This window comes from Equus caballus, chromosome 16 (genome assembly GCF_041296265.1).
Source record: "Equus caballus isolate H_3958 breed thoroughbred chromosome 16, TB-T2T, whole genome shotgun sequence".
Lineage (NCBI taxonomy): Eukaryota > Metazoa > Chordata > Mammalia > Perissodactyla > Equidae > Equus > Equus caballus.
In genome coordinates this window covers 82,943,681-82,960,725 of record NC_091699.1, presented here as the reverse complement: position 1 = coordinate 82,960,725, position 17,045 = coordinate 82,943,681, and the positions used below count along the sequence as shown (strand labels likewise).

Genomic DNA, 17,045 nt, shown 5'->3' with positions numbered 1-17,045 from the left:
TACTATCAGCAGAAATAAATTCTAAACAAATGAACAAGAAAATACACTCCACTAATTAGTAGATAGGAAGGAGCAAAATAACAATGAAATACCATTTTTTAATAATTGGATTGTAAAAATTAAAAGGATTTATAACAACCAGTGCTGGCAGGGATATGAGGACCTAAACATTGGACCCAAACTGCTCGCTGCAGCAGTAAATAACCTTATGATTTGTCAGTATCAAGATTTTAACCTTTGACCCATTACTCCTTCTCTTGGGAATTTACAGAAATAAAAGTGTCAGTTACATAAATATATGTGTATTAATGATATTTATTGCTGTGTTATATATAGTTTCAAAAATATGCAAACAATTTGGACTTTAGTAGGAGGTTGACTAAGTTGTGGAACACAAATTATGTAAATTTTTATAATTATTTAAGGTAATTATTCATATGTATGACTTGTGTGTAGTGTATGTAGTGACTTGATAGATGTTCAAAATCTGTTAATTTTTAAAAATAGCATGATCTTTTTTAAACAGAAAAAAAGATGTCTCATATGAGCTTTGAAATGATGTAGAAGGAAATACAGTAAAATTTTGTCAATGCCTAGCTTGGAAGTATGGTATTAGAAAAGAGCAGGTATTAGAAGAAACCAGTTTATCGTCTTTTTCTTTGTGTGTGTCTTTCTTATTTGACTTATGCAAGCACGTATTAGTTCTTAAAAAAAGAAAAAAACAAAATACAGAGTTTAACTTCAGTCTTTAATCAGTAACAGAATATGTTTGCAATTTTTCATAATCGTGTTCATTTTTAATACATTGTTATTATAAAACTATCTTCTCATACGAATGTGTTTTGTTTCACCTTAGCAATGTCTGACCGTCAAGAGAGTGCTCTTATAGAGCTAATGGTTTGTACAATTCGTCAAGCTGCTGAGGCACATCCTCCAGTGGGAAGGGGTACTGGCAAGAGAGTAAGTTATATTACTGTAGAGAAGTCTACAAAAAGGCTTTTAATGTAACTAGCTGTCTTAAATATTTGAAAATTTTACTGGTATATGTATACCTAAAAAACATGATATTTTTGTAAATGATACATGCTGTAATGTTTCATCTTTATATCCTGTCTGCTCAGCTTCCAAAAATAGTTTTCTTCCATGCCTCCATAGCACCTGTACCTGCTTCTGTTCTAGTACTTTAAGAGTGTTCATATTCATATCTGTTAAAAGTGCAGAAGGCTCTGAAGGCAAACTGTCTAGTTTGCAAGCTCTTCCATTTAGCAACTATGTAATCTTTGGATAGTTGATTATTTTCTTTGTCTCTTGTCTGTAACGTGGGGCTAATAATGCAGGTCTTATTGGATTAAAGATGAATTGAGATAATCACAGATGGAAAGACTGGCTCTGGTGATGTGACGAGGTAGGCAATTCCTCTCTGTAAAAGAACCAAGTATAAAACTTGAAAAATCGTAAGCAAAACGAAACAAAACAAAAACCTTATCAGGGCTCTGGAAATTCATCAAAGATAAAAAACAAATGGAGAAGCGTTTATTCTTGAAAAAAGCTAAAACTTCAAGTAGAAGCAGTGGGAGTCTATGGCCTTCTTGTCTCAGGATACAATACACACATACCCCATAAGCTTGATTGGTGAGATAAGTAGATTTACCAGAGTAGCACTGTCTGCAAAAACCAGCAGCTTTGTTCTCAGAGGGGATAGACTCAATATGGGACAAGTGGCAAAATCCCACGGCTTTGTGAGCTGGAAATGGTAAACTTGGTAGAAATAACCAAGGAAAACCCACAGGTATGATATTCAAAGGTTGTGGTCCTAGTTGGTAAGAACAGTGGACCAGCCAAGAATCTAACTGAAAAATTCTGGAAATGAGAAAGCCATAAGATTAGGTAAGCTTTCCACACATTCCTGGCTGACTAGGATACCTGAGAGAATCCGACAGAAAATAAAAGTCAAGCCAAACTTAAGAACTGGCTGAACTTTGAATATGCACTCTACCCCACAAACAGATCAGATCTCAGAGTGGAGAAGCCTTATAGATTTCAAGTATTTGAGCACAACCTAAGCCCAAATCATTGGCTGACTAGTAATCTGTTGAAACACAGTAGAGACTCCTAGGAAGACAGACTAAAGAACAAAAATAAAAATAGGAATTTCAAGCAGAGGCAACACATCATACATGGGAGATACAGATTATGCAGTTAAAGGTTACTTCTTTTATTTAATGAAACTTAGAAAAGTGAGTTAAAAATCTATAGTTACGGGGCTGGCCCTGTGACCGAGTGGTTAAGTTCACGCGCTCCGCTGCAGGCAGCCCAGTGTTTCGTTGGTTCGAATCCTGGGCACGGACATGACACTGCTCATCAAAACCACGCTGAGGTGGCGTCCCACACACCACAACTAGAAGGACCCACAACGAAGAATATACAACTATGTACCGGGGGGGCTTTGGGGAGAAAAAGGAAAAAAGAAAATCTTAAAAAAAAAAAAAATCCACAGTTACTGTAATGTATTATCCAAAAATGTCCCAAAAAATTACAGCCATGGGAAGAAAGAGTAAAATATGACCACACTCAGGGAAAAAAGCAGACAATAGAAATGGCTTCTCAGTAGGCCCAGTTGTTGGGTTTAGCAAAGACTTCAGAGCGCTTTTTATAGATGTGTTCAAAGAAAAAAGGGAAAATGTGTTCAAAGAATTACAAGAAAATATGATAACAAGAAATATTGAATCTCAATAATGAAAAAACAAATGGAGATTCCAGAGTCAAAAAGTTCAGTGACAGAAATTTAAAATTTATTGGATGGGCTCAATAACAGATTTGAGATGAAAGAAGAAAGAAACAGTGAACGTGAAGATAGATTAATAAAAATTATCCAGTCTGAAGAACAGAGAGGAAAAAAGACTGAAGAAAAATGAACAGAGCCTCAGAAATGTGTGAAGCATCAAGTGCATCAAATCTGTATAATGGAGTCCCCAAAAGAAAGGAGTGAGAAAGAGAGAAGAAGGAAAAACATTTGAATAATTGCCAGGAACTTCCCAAATTTGATGGGAAACATTAATCCACAGATTCAAGAAGCTTAACAAAACCCAAGTAGGACAGACACAAGAGCCTCCACTTCTAGACACAGATAGTCACACTGTTAAAATCCAAAGACAAAATATCTTGAAAGCAACAAGAGAGAAACAACTCATGTACAGGACAACAGCTTTGTATTAACAGTTGACTTCTTATCAGAAACAGTGGAGGCCGTAAGACAGTAGAATGACATACTCATTGAAAGGCAACAAAATTGCCAACCAAGAACTCTAAATCCAGTAAAATTATCTTTCAAATATGAAGGCGAAATAAAAACATTCCCAGCTAAACAAATGTTGAGAGACATCTTACTAGAAGACCTGCCTTAGGAGAAATACTGAAAGAAGTCTTTCCGTGCTGTAAAGAATAATACCAGATGGTAACTCTGATCCACAAGAAGGAATGAAGGGTACCACAAATGGTAAATGTGTAGGGATATAAAAGGCTGTGTATATTATATATTTTTATTTTCCTCTCTTAATTTCTTTAAAGAGCTATGAGATGACTTAAAGCAATAATTTGGATATGTGTGACAATTGCACAAAGACGCGTAAAGAAAGTGGAACTGTATTGGAACAAAATTGCTGTATTTTGCTGTAATTAATTCAATATTATCCTGAAGTTGATTGTAATAAGTTAAAGAAGTATATTGTAATCCCTAGAGCAACCATTCATACCTAAAAAAGGAAAACAAAATCAACAGAGAGATTATAATAAGATGCTAAAAAATGTTTAACGCCAAAGAAGGCAGTAAAGGAGGAACAGAGAAACAAACAAAAAAAGACATACAGTATACAGATAACAAACAGTAAAATGGCTGACATAAATTCAACCACATCAAAAATTAGATTAAGCAGCCGGCCCAGTGGTTCAGCAGTTAAGTGTGCACGTTCTGCTTCAGCAGCCTTTGGTTCGCCGGTTCAGGTCCCGGGTGCGGACATGGCATGGCTTGGCAAGCCATGCTGTGGCAGGTGTCCCACATATGAAGTAGAGGAAGATGGGCATGGATATTAGCTCAGGGCCAGTCTTCCTCAGGAAAAAACAAAAAAGGATTGGCAGCAGATGTTAGCTCAGGGCTCATCTTCCTCAAAAAAAACAAAAGTTAGATTAAATATGAATATAGGAAAGACTCCAAAAAGCAGAGATTGAGAAAACTATGGAGTGGGAGTGAAATGATACTACTGAATTGCTGTTTAATTTTGTTGGAGATGGTAAGTTCTAGTATTCTTAAGTCTACGTCTGTTAGAGACATATACTTGAATTTTTATAGGTGAAATGATATACCAAGAATTTGCCTTAAAATGCTACAGAAAAAGAAAAATTAGGGGATTTGTTGAAACAATGACGACAGAATGACTGTTTCTGAAATTTTCCAGAATAAAAGTTTTAAAGATATGTATTGTTCCAACTTTGACTGAGAACCTCTTCAGGCTAATTTCTTGTTCTTTTGACATGTCTTATCATCTTTTGAGCACTTTCTTGCTTTCTTTCAGAGCAAGATGCCCCAGACTCACTGTCTACTTTTACTGCCTACATTATCTATTGCTATGTAAAAAATTACTTCAAAACTTAGAGTCCTAAAACAATAAGCGTTCATTATCTCATACTTTCTGTGGGTCAAAACTTGGGAGTGGCTTTTAGCTGTTCTTTTAGTTTAGGGTCTCTCATAGGGTTGCAGATAGTGTGTTAGCCAGGGCCTCAGCCTCTGAAGGCTTGATGTTAATTTAGTACTTCCATAATGGCTCACTCACATCAGTAGCAAGATAGTGTTGATTGTTGGTAGGAGGCCTTAGAGGCTCACCAGTGGAACTCTCAGTTAGGACTGTTTGAATGTTCTCATGACATGGCTACTGGCCTCTCCTAGAGTGGGTGATCCAAGAGAAAGTAAGGTGGACACTTCTGCATGACCCTGCCCTCAAAAGTCATACAATATCATTTCTACAATATCCTGTTGGTTACACATGTCAGCCTTATTCGTTGTGGGAAGAGACTATAAGGCATGAATACTAGGAGGGAGAGGTCATTGGAAGTCATTTTGCTGGCTGGTTTTACACTGCCCTAGCACAGGAATCTCCAACAATCCCTGATTACTTTTAATAAAGAGTAGTATTTAAAGATCAAAATCTTGGCACTAAGAGCACTCATTGTCCGTTGGTTATCATTTCTACTAGGCACTTTTAGTTGACAGCTGTGTATTTCTATATATACATATACATTGAAGTCACATTTATGTTGGTATCTCTGACTTGAATTTAACGGGATTTTTCTCTCTTTGATTTTATGTTTTTTCCCATTTTTATTTTATGGAAATACGTAAAACATTTACATAGTTAAAAAGTCAAAACCATGTAAAAATATATATTCAGAGAAGTCTTGCTAATATACCTCTCTATATACCCCATTCCTACCAGTGACCATGTTTATTTGTTTCTGGTTTATTTTTCCAGTATTTTATTTTGCAAGTATAGGTAAATACATTCACACATACAGATATATGCCTTCTTATTCTCCATCCTCCTCCCTGTCAATCTTCTACAATAGGTAACATACTTTATACAGTGTTCTGTACCTTACTTTTTTCATTTAACAGTATGTCCTGGCTATCTCTCTGTAACTTTATTTGGAGATCTTCATTTTCTTATGGCTGTATAGTATGCAGTATGTGGATATACTGTTGAGAGTCTTTTGGGTTGTTGCCAGGCTTTTGCTATTAGAAATAATGTGTAATGAATAATCTTGTGTCATTTATACTTATGCCAGGTGTGTTGGTGGGCGTAAAAGTGGGGTCAAAGGAAGAATTTGTATACAATTTTGTTAGATATTGGTAAATTCCCCCTTCATATTATGCCATTTTTGCTATCCTGTCAGAGATAATATGAGGATAAAATGAGTTCATGTATATGGACTGGCTGACACAATGATCCTTTAATCAAAGATAGCTGTTTCCCTAAAATCAATATCCTTAGACCTTTCATACATTGTCAGGTGAATTTAAAGACTTCTCAATATGGTGAATACCTTCCTAGATATGTACTCCAGTTTATATGTAATCCCTTTAATTGTTTTGTACAGAACTAAACACAATACTTGGTAGATATTCCAAAGTGATTATTTTATATATTTAAGAGGTTGAAAAACGATAAAGCCCCTGGAAGAAGAATCAAGTAGGAAGCCCTATTACTTCTTTCACATAGTCTCAAACATTGAGGTTCATATTTATAAAGTGGCAATTTATTTTGGAATGTTTCTCTTTTATAAAACCATTCAACATTAGAATGGTAAATTTCTTCAAGATAATAACAAAATGCAGAATACTTTGGGGAAATGCTTATCTTAACTGAGCTTGCATTTTAATATTTTATTTTTGGAAGCACCTGTGGGTGAATACAGGCTAAGATAGTGGGCATCAACAGCTTGAATTTGTTCAATGACCACAGGATATACCCCTCTGTCTTGATTATTGCCTAACAGTTTATGAGCTTGGTTACAAGGAGAATCAAATATAAGTGAGTCCAGGGATATTGTTAGTATATGCTTAGAAAATAAGTGAAAATTTATTAGCCACTCGTAGTATTAAAAAAGCATTACTTTCTAATGTATTTTTAGAAAATTGTTTAACATAGGGGAGATCACTATTAACATATTGAGACTGAAACTCTAGAAAAATTATTTCTCCATTGGTTCCAGTATTTTTATATTAGTAACTATGGTTTTATAGAAGTGTTTATTTGTTTTTCTTTAATCTAAATAAGTAGTAATTTATCTAAACTTTAGTGATTCCTAAATAAGCAGCTATTTACTAAAGTAATACTGCATGTTAACTAGAAATTTGCATAAAATTAGATGTATTTATTTTAGTAATTAGTTTGATAAGCTCCTCTTAAAATTCTCAGTTACATTATCTGCCACTGCTACTTCCTTCTATGTAACATTCTAGATTTATAAATTAGTACATGACACTCTTTTTCTTTGCCCATTTAAATTTATTTCTAGGTGCTAACTGCCAAAGAAAGGAAAACTCAAATTGATGATAGAAACAAATTGACTGAGCATTTTATTATCACACTTCCTATGTTGCTATCAAAGGTATAGTTTCATTTATATTTTTTGTGATAATATGCCACTGAGTTTGCTTATTATACTGTATTATTAAAGTAATTACTTCTTTTTTCTTTGCTTCTCCTTCTAGTATTCTGCAGATGCAGAGAAAGTAGCAAACTTGCTACAAATCCCACAGTATTTTGATCTAGAAATTTATAGCACAGGTCGAATGGAAAAGGTAAGACACTATGAAATTGAAATTCTGCTATTATAGTCAGTTTGTTAACTGAATTATTTTAACTTCATGTAATCATATAGGCTTATTATTTGACAGATGCTTACTTTTGTTTTTTGTTATTAATCTAAATATCATAGTTTTTCTCTTTTCCTTCCTCAGCATCTGGATGCTTTATTAAAGCAGATTAAATTTGTTGTGGAGAAACATGTAGAATCAGATGTTTTAGAAGCCTGCAGTAAAACCTATAGCATCTTATGCAGTGAAGAGTATACCATCCAGAACAGAGTTGACATAGCTCGAAGCCAGCTGATTGATGAGTTTGTAGATCGGTTCAATCATTCTGTGGAAGATCTATTGCAAGAGGTCTGTTTTAAACTTAATATGTACATATAATTATTTTGGCTAATAATTATTCAAGGTAGCTGAGTGTGTAAATTGTGTCCATTTTAAAACAAAATCTAGTAGAATTCTCTAATTCTTTCAAAACTTAGCAGCACTGTTGCAGTCGTTCATCCTGTAAAGATCAGTCTTGGTTAAACTTTATTTTAAAAATCTGTTTTATTCTCTTTTAAGAAAAATCTTTTTAAGGTCTGGCATTTCTTAACTGATTTTTTCATTTTCTATTCTTGGGACCTAATTTGCATTTTAATATTACTGAATTATTATGATGTACTAATGAACAGAACATAAAAATTGTGTGCTTATAAGGCATGGCTGATTACCCGTGCTGTGCCCAAGATAGCAGCAAGCATCTCCAACTGGTTATTTTAATAATTTTATCCATGATTCCTATCTCTTATCCTCTTCCTCCAATCTATATAAGGAAATCTAGAACCCCCACAGCTTTCTGTGCTCTGATGGCCAGGCGGATAGGATTTTCTTTTTAATCCATGTAACCAATTTTTCCCTACTTTCAATTTTTAATTTTCTTTTTCTTAACTTTTGATTTTTTTTTAAATTTTTATTTTTTTCGGATGTACATCATATTTCGAATTCTGTATACATTACATCATGTTCACCACCCGAACACTAATTATAGTGCATCCCCTCACATGTGACCCTAATCACCCCTTTTGCCCTTCCCCCCTCCCCCCATAACTTTTGATTTTTTTTAACCACTTTTGACTTTCCATTGTGATTTTGAAGCTGCAAAAGTAACTGACAATGAATAAAATCTTTGAAATAGCCATTAAAATCTTTAAAGTACATTCCCTTTTACTCAGCAATTTCAAGAAATTTATCCTAAAATATTAATCATAAAAGTGTACAAAGTCATGTTTATGACACTGTTTAAAATGCAGAAATTATTTGTCTCTGGGTGTTGGGATTATGGAAGTTTTTCATTTTTTGGTTTTTTGCTTATTTGTATTTTCCTTTTTACCAATAGTGAATATGTACTATTTCTATAATTAAAAAAGAATTTTTGGACAGTAAATATTAGCATACTTTCATGTGAATTTGGGGATGAGTAAAGTTATGGTAATGAGGCGATGTCTACTTTTTACTTATAGGGAGAAGAAGCTGACGATGATGATATTTACAATGTTCTTTCTACGTTAAAGCGGTTAACCTCTTTTCACAAGTATGTCATTGTATTTAAAGTAGATTTAGTCAATAAGATATATTAGCCAGCATAAAACAGACTGTGTAATGCTTAACGTCCGTATAACAATGGGAGATTTTGGAGAAATATTGAGATGTTGTGGTGTTTTTTCTCTATTATTCAGATTTTCTCCAGATAAATTATAGGTTCTTATTATAATTTGGTTACTTAAAGTATAAGATTTATCATTCTATATAATGAATGTATACTGTAAAAGTTTGTTATTATTAAATGGGCTTATTATAAGCTAGAGTTTTATAGGTATAATTTTCAATTGATCGCTTTTAGAAATCTTACTAAATAAGAAATAAAGTTTGAGGGAAGGTCATGAAAGTTATTTCTATGAGCTTTTTTCTCTAAGTTGTTCTTGTTTATTATTGTATTCTTACTGTGTAGACAGAGCAGTTGGATTTGAATAAGGAAAAAAGGCTCATATCAGTGAAATAAGTTGTATTTTCAAATTGTATTTTCATGTTTCTTGTAATGAGGCATGCTCATCTTCTCCATAAAGAAAGGAAAATAGAGAACTTTGTTGTCAAAAGAATGCTTAGATGTAGCCCTTTCATTAATGAATACTTCCGATTTCAAAGCAGTGTCTAAAATCTAAGCCTTTTCTTTATGCATAAGTACATTGTTTGGAATTTCATGGAGAAACAAACTCTTACTTTCAAAAATATTTTGACATTTGAAAATAAAAGTTGACAACTAGTGGTGTACTATTTTTAGTAGTAGAACTCATGAGAATTTAAAAGGTAGCATTATTTCATTCAAAAGTCCTCCGCCCATGGAAATAGCTACACTAAAGTTTTTGATCTTTGCCATATTTTCTTTCTCCTGGTTTTGTCTTTCTTTATCCCTATCTTATGAATACAAATCTCTTTTTAAAAAAAGCACATGTATTTATATTTTGAAATTGTGAATGGATTTATTTAAATCTATTTTACTGTGCTAGAAAGAAAGAAAGGTTACTCATCTATGAAATATCAGCTTATGTTGGCTATGTGGTCAACATTCACTTAAATGTGTGAAGTTTTATTGTTACTGATTTCTTTTTATGAATTCCTAATATCACCTTGTGCCCTTTTTTCTCCCTCTCTTCTCGGCTCTCCCCTTCTCCTTCCTCTTACTCCTTCCCTCTCTTCCTTCTTCCTTCTTTCTTTCCTTCCTTCTGTCCACACTGAACATTTCCTTTATGGATCTTTTTCAATTAATAAGAAAATGAAGTTGTTTTGTTTTTCTACCCACTGAAACTGAGCTCAAATTTAAATTTTCTTTCACTCTAGAATAAAATTAATGCGTTTTTATTTATTCTAGCGCTCATGATCTCACAAAATGGGATCTGTTTGGTAATTGCTACAGATTATTGAAGACTGGAATTGAACATGGAGCTATGCCAGAACAGGTAGGAGTATATTGGTATTCCTTCTATATCATTTTAGAAAGCTAAGCTTTTGTGAGATCATATAGGATTATCAAAAGGCTTTCTTAGAAAGTAGTTGATAGTTCTTTAATGAAGCCACCTCCTTTGAGAATTATTGCCATAGTGATTGAATGTTACTCATAGGTGTGTTACATCTTCAGGTTTGAGCAGAAAAAAATAGAGAACCTTTTCTATAGTGTATCTCAAAAATTTAATATTAAGGTAAACATTGTGACTCTTTTAGGAAAAATACCATTAATTACTTACAGTAGCAATTTTAAAACTTCATTAATTCATTATAATGAAAATTTCTGATCATGGCTGTATTTCAGTCACTATTCTAGCTATTGATAATAGTAAGCCTTAGGTATGACTTAACTTTTGTAATAGAACCATAGTTAAATAAGCTTGGGACCCTTTAGCAGATTTTAGAACTTTTTGCATTCTTATATAAGTTGGAGTGGAAAGGGCAGAAATTCAAAAAACTTTCTTTAGTCTGGAAGACACTTAGAATAGCCAACATAATTCTATATGAGAATTAAGTTGTTAATTAACAGTAACAATCGGTTGTTAAGAGTTAAGAATTTCTTTGTATACTGCAGACACTCATTCATATAGACCAAAATACCAACCCCAAAGTTACGTATAGGTGGTGTTTAGCGGTGATCTCATCCATTCCCATTTGATTTTATGGAATGCTTAGATGACACTTCATTTCACTAAAGCAATAAGAATTTCAACAGATAAAATTATAATTTCATATTAAAAGTTAATCACAGAAACAGTGCTTTATTATTGCTATGATTAATTCTTTCAAGTTGCCAAATGTTATTCATGTTTTTTTATCTCTACTTAAAGTAACAACTACCCTTAATATCAAATGTCCCTGATTATGTTAGGTGTTTTTATTGTAATTTGTGGAAAGAGGCTAAATATTTCACCCTGTTGTTTTTCTTCGTTTATTGCTGACTTCAACTTCCGTCCTCTCTTCATCTCAAACTTTTCAATAGCCTACATATAATTTACTGATATTCTCAAGCTGTGCTTCAAAGTTGAAAGAGAATAATAGAGTTAAGATATTCCTTTTTTGGTTTCCTCATTTTCCTCAAGAAGAGAATAAGAATAGCACATCTCTGTTTCATTTGGGGATTGTAACTATATCTAAATTAATTTTTTAATTCACTATATCATCAATAATTGTCAGAACCGACTTGTGACCATCTCACAGTGTTGTCATCTATGGTTATTTTGGTTTTCTGTTACTTATTTTCACTGCATATGTATTATTTACCCCCATTTTATTTTAATTTCTTTGAATAAGAGGACATTTTTATGTGACATTTGCTTTAACTTTGTTAACTTCTTAGGCACACATTCTTTTTTATTTTTTCATTGAAGTATAATTGACATACAATGTTAATTAGTTTCATATGTACACATAGTGATTTGATATTTTTATACATTACCAAATGATCATCACGCTAAGTCTAGTTATCATCTGTCACCATACAGTCTTATTACAATAGTCTCAACTATATTCCTTATGCTGTGCATTACATCCCCATGACTTATTTATTTTATAACTGGAAGTTTTTACCTCATGATCCACTTCACCTATTTCACCCATCCCCTCACTCCCCTCACCTCTTGCAACCACTGGTTTGTTCTCTCTATCTGTGAGTCTTTCTGTTCTGTTTGTTTTGTTTTTTAGATTCCACATAAAGTGAAATCATATGATATTTTTCTTTCTCTTTCTGACATTTCACTTAGTGTAATATACACTAGGTTCATCCCTGTTGTTGCAAATGGCAAGACTTCATTCTTTACAATGGCTGAGTAATATTCCATTGTATATGTATACACCACATCTTCTTTATCCATTCATCTATTGATGGATACTTGGGTTGCTTCCATATCTTAGCTATTGTAAATAATGCTGCAATGAAATGAGTGCACGTATTTCTTCAAATTAGTGTTTCTGTTTTCTTTCGATAAATACCCAGAAGCAGAATTGCTGGATCGTATGGTAGTTCTATTTTTAATTTTTTGAGGAACCTCCATACTGTTTTCCATACTGGTTGTACCAGTTTACATTCCCAAAAACAGTGCACAGGGGTTCCCTTTTCTCCACATCCTCACCAACATTTACCTCTTGTCTTTTTGATAATAGCCATTCTAACAGATGGGGAGTGGTATCTCATTGTGGTTTTGTTTTGGCTTTCCCTGATGATTAGTGATGTTGAGCATCTTTTCATGTACCTGTTGACCATCTGTATGTCTTCTTTGGAAAAATGTGTATTTAAGTCCTCTAACCAGTTTTGAATTGAATTGTTTTTTGCTTTTAGGCTGTATGAGTTCATTATATGTTTTGGATATCCACCCGTTATCAGATATATCATTTGCAAATATCTTCTCCCATTCAGTAGGTTGCCTTTTCATTTTGTTGATGGTTTTTTTTGCTGTGCAGAAGCTTTTTTGTTTGACGTAGTCCACTTTATTTTTGCTTTTGTTGCCCATGCCTAAGGAGACATATCTAAAAGAATATTGCTGAGACCCACATCAGAGAACTTACTGCCTATATTTTCTTCTGAAAGTTTTATGGTTTCAGGTCTTACATTTAAGTCTGTAATCCATTTTGAGTTTATTTTTGTATATGGGGTAAAAATGGTCCAGTTTCTTTCTTTTGCATGTAGTTGTCCAGTTTTCCCAATACCATTTATTAAACAGACTGTCTTTTTCCATTGTATATTCTTGCCTCATTTGTCATAGGTTAATTAACCATATTAGCATGGGTTTATTTCTGGACTGCTTATTCTGTTCTGTTGACCTGTGTGTCTGTTTTGTGCCAGTACTATACTGTTTTGATTATTATAGCTTTGTAGTGTGGTTTGAAATTAGGGAGTATGACACCTCCAGCTTTGTTCTTCTTTCTCAATAGCTTTGGTGTTAGATACATATTCTTAAACTTTAATCATGTGTATGAAGTTTGAGGGCATCACTACTAGATTGTACTCTTGTTCGTTTTAGCAGTTAGGAATTATTTAACATTTAGCAGCTCTTAGAAACATCTCTTTAAATACCCAGGATTGAAAATCTAAAAACTATATTCAACCACTTCTTCATAGGATCATGAAAGCTCACTTTTTTAGATTCCAACTCTGTACTGTGAATTAGCATCCAAAGAAAATACCCTTTTAGAGCAACGATATCAAAGAACTACCAAAATGTTTGCTATTGTTAACCCTCAGTTATACTTAACATTTTGAAAATAACTTAAAATTTACTGTCTGGCTATGTTGGGGAACTGTATTGTCCATATGCTTGACTATTTGTTTTCCATGGTAACCAATTCAACTAGAAGTTTCCCAGTCTTACTCTTCAGAGTTAACTAAATTTTTTTTTTTTTCCTTCTTCCAGTGATCTATCTTTTCTCATGCTGGTACTGTTTTAGCTATTATAGGTTTAGAATATATGTAAGACCAAAATTTAAAAGAATTTAACTATTCTTTTTTTATTACCTATTCTTATAATAATTTTTAAAGTCAAATTACAGAAAAGTTATAATAGAAGAATGAACTCTCTTATTCCCTTCACCTGATTCATCATCAATAGCTTTCAAGTTGTACACTTTCCAAGTTGTACACTTGAAAGCTTTCTTGTGGGGCCAGCCTGGTGGTACAGCGGTTACGTGCACACATTCCACTTCTCGGTGGCCCAGGGTTCACTGGTTCGGATCCCGGCTGCAGACATGGCACCGCTTGGCAAAAGCCATGCTGTGATAGGTGTCCCACATATAAAGTAGAGGAAGATGGGCACGGATGTTAGCTCAAGGCCAGTCTTCCTCAGCAAAAAGAGGAGAATTGGCAGTAGTTAGCTCAGGGCTGATTTCCTCCTCCTGCCCCCCAAAAAAGAAAGAAAGAAAGAAAACTTTCTTGCTCTCTCTTTCTCTCCTTCCCTCTCCCCGACTTCCCTCCCTCCCTCTTTGTGTGTATGTATAAAGCATATATTAATAATATTCTTTATAGCAGTTTTCCCCAGCCCAGGATACAAGCCATAATAGCACATTGCATTTTAGTTATGTCTTTTTTTGTCTCCTTTAATCTGGAATGGTTTCTGAGCCTTTGTCTTTCATGATAGTGACATTTTGAAGAGTACAGACCAGTTACTCTATAGAATGTTCTCAATTTAGTTTTGTCTGATCTACATATTTAGATTCAGATTATGCATTCGTGGCAAGAATGCTACATAAATGATACTCTGTCTTCAGTGTATCACATCAGGAGGCACATGATGTCAGTTTGTTCACTATTGGTGATATTAACTTAAATTATTTTAGTAAGGTGGGGTCTGCCAAGTTTTGCCTATATTTCATTTTCTTTTTTAATTAATAATAAATCTGTGAGAAGATTCTTTAAGCCTACATAAATAGTCCTGTTTCTTATCAAACTTTGACGTAAGAATTTTAGCATCCCTTCATGATTCTTACCTGACTTATTTTTTACTATCATGGTCACAAAATGGTAAATTAAATGGTGATTTTCTAATTCTGTCCTTTATATTTATTTGTTGGTATTCTGTTATAAGGAAGAACTTTCCCCTTTCCCTTTATTTACTTATTCATTCATTCATTTTTTAGAAATGTAGTGTCAGTATGGACTCCTAGATTCCTATTTTATTCCTATTCAACTGGTTTAAATTGAATACTAATTTTTATTTATTTTGGTGCTCAAATTATTGCAGATTTCGCCAGAGGAAATTCCTTTCAAACCTTTTGCTGTGTGCTTTAGATACTTTTTTGAGTACTTTTATTCTTCTGGTGCAAGAATACTTTCCAGCCTTCCAGAATATGTTTACACCTTCCCCTATGCTAATGAATTTTTAACCTCTGAAAAGTATTAAAAGTTATTGCAATTATATAACACAATAATTATCAGCTTATAAAGAACCCACACTTCAGAATATATTGTAGTATTTCTTCATACACTTTTTTGTAAAATAAAGGCAAGAAATATTTAAATTCTCCTTACCCCGTGTTGTGGCTTTGTGCCTGTTTCCTGTTGATATAGTTCTAAGTTTAAACCTTGTCTTAGATAACATCTAAGAAAAATAAAATAATAAATTTCTGCTTTAATATACAGTTTGCAGAATTGTCTGAGTTTATTCTAAGAATTGAAAACTATTAAGAACATTTGTAAATTATTTTTGTAAATATTTGCTATATAACAAAACAGTGTGATTAAACCCATAAAGGAGGAGATGTAATCATATGTCATTAACTTTGGACCTCTAAGAAAACTTTCATTTTGCATTTACTATGTACCTGGTACTTTGTTAAGTCTTTACGTGTATATATTTGTTTAAGCCTCTTAACAACCCTGTGGAATATGTATCATTATTCTAATTTTAATGATGATGAAACTGAAACAGAGAGATACTAAATAACTTGCCTAAGGTCACATAGCTATTGCACACCCACTCAAACCAAGCTTTTAAGTTTTTTTCAGTGTCTCTTCACATTTTCTGCTACTATTGTTTATGCTATCCCGTGCCTTCTGTTGTCTGCCCCACGTCAAACTTTTATTTTTTTGTATTTTTTCCAAACATCTTTGGTATTGTTTTAGTGAAAGTTGTGAGGAGAGATTAGATGCTTGTATTTAATCTGTCATAATGAACTGGAAATCAACATTTCTTTAGACTGAACATAATATAGAGATTGAGTTTAACTTTAGTCAGGTTATTGCTTTTGGATGGACTGTGGCTTATTTAAATAATGGAGTCACGCTTTCTTTAGAAGCAGGTTGGTGAAGTCATGCTCTCCTTAGAAGACTACACGCTTACTTCCTTAACTTGGCTTAGAAATTATTTCACTTACCCACTTCTGACTACTCCTTGGGCATGCCACATCAAAACTTTTTGAGATTTCACCACCACCCACATACACATCCACTTCACCACCTACATAGTCATTATTGACCAGAAATGTGTTTGAGGAAATAAGGGTATATTAGAAGCAATTCTTAATCTCAAGAGACTTTTGATCTTTTTTTAAATTCTACTTTCTGGATATCTCTTCTTGTCATCACTTTTCCAGTCCCACTACCATTTCCATAGTTGAATCTCTCCTGTTTTCTCTTGTGAATCACAGCAGTAGCTGCCTGTTTTGTCTCAGTAACCTCACCTTCACCCTCTCTCCAAACGAGGCTCTGTTCCATAATTCTCAACTGTATGTATATATCAGGAAACCTTATGGAGTTGTGTGTTTTTTTTTTAATACTGACATATTTTCAAATACCATTGTAACAATAAATTGGTATTTTAGAAGGTTATTTGTCAAACTCTGTCAAAATTAAAAGTGGATGTACCCTTTGTCTGAGCTTTTGTAGTTCTAGGAATGTAGACTACAGATATAAAATTGGACTTGTGTACAAGGAGGTAGGTACAAAGATGTTCATCACAGCATTATTTATAAAAATTCAAAACCTGAAATAATCTAAGTGTTCATCAACAGAGAAATGGTTAGATAGGGTAGAATAGTTTTTATTCTGTACAATGCTGTGCAGCTATAAAAAATAATAAGGCTGGTATTTATGCTATATCATTCTGTGTGAGAAGAAATTTAATGAAAAAGTCAAGGAGCAGAACAGTATGTAAATTGAAAAGAGTGATAA

The 17,045-nt window shown here is 33.4% G+C and overlaps 1 protein-coding gene across 7 annotated transcripts in view; it reads left to right on the top strand.

Annotated features, from left to right (window-relative positions):
* Positions 1 to 17,045, top strand: part of STAG1 (STAG1 cohesin complex component) — a 371,021-nt gene that overhangs the window by 283,878 nt on the left and 70,098 nt on the right. For all 7 annotated transcript variants that reach the window (XM_070238181.1, XM_023620972.2, XM_070238185.1 and 4 more), the window contains 6 exons: positions 857 to 960; positions 7,069 to 7,161; positions 7,265 to 7,354; positions 7,514 to 7,717; positions 8,866 to 8,936; positions 10,272 to 10,359. In XM_070238181.1, coding sequence (XP_070094282.1) covers positions 857 to 960; positions 7,069 to 7,161; positions 7,265 to 7,354; positions 7,514 to 7,717; positions 8,866 to 8,936; positions 10,272 to 10,359 — 650 coding nt within the window. The remainder of the gene's footprint in view (positions 1 to 856; positions 961 to 7,068; positions 7,162 to 7,264; positions 7,355 to 7,513; positions 7,718 to 8,865; positions 8,937 to 10,271; positions 10,360 to 17,045) is intronic.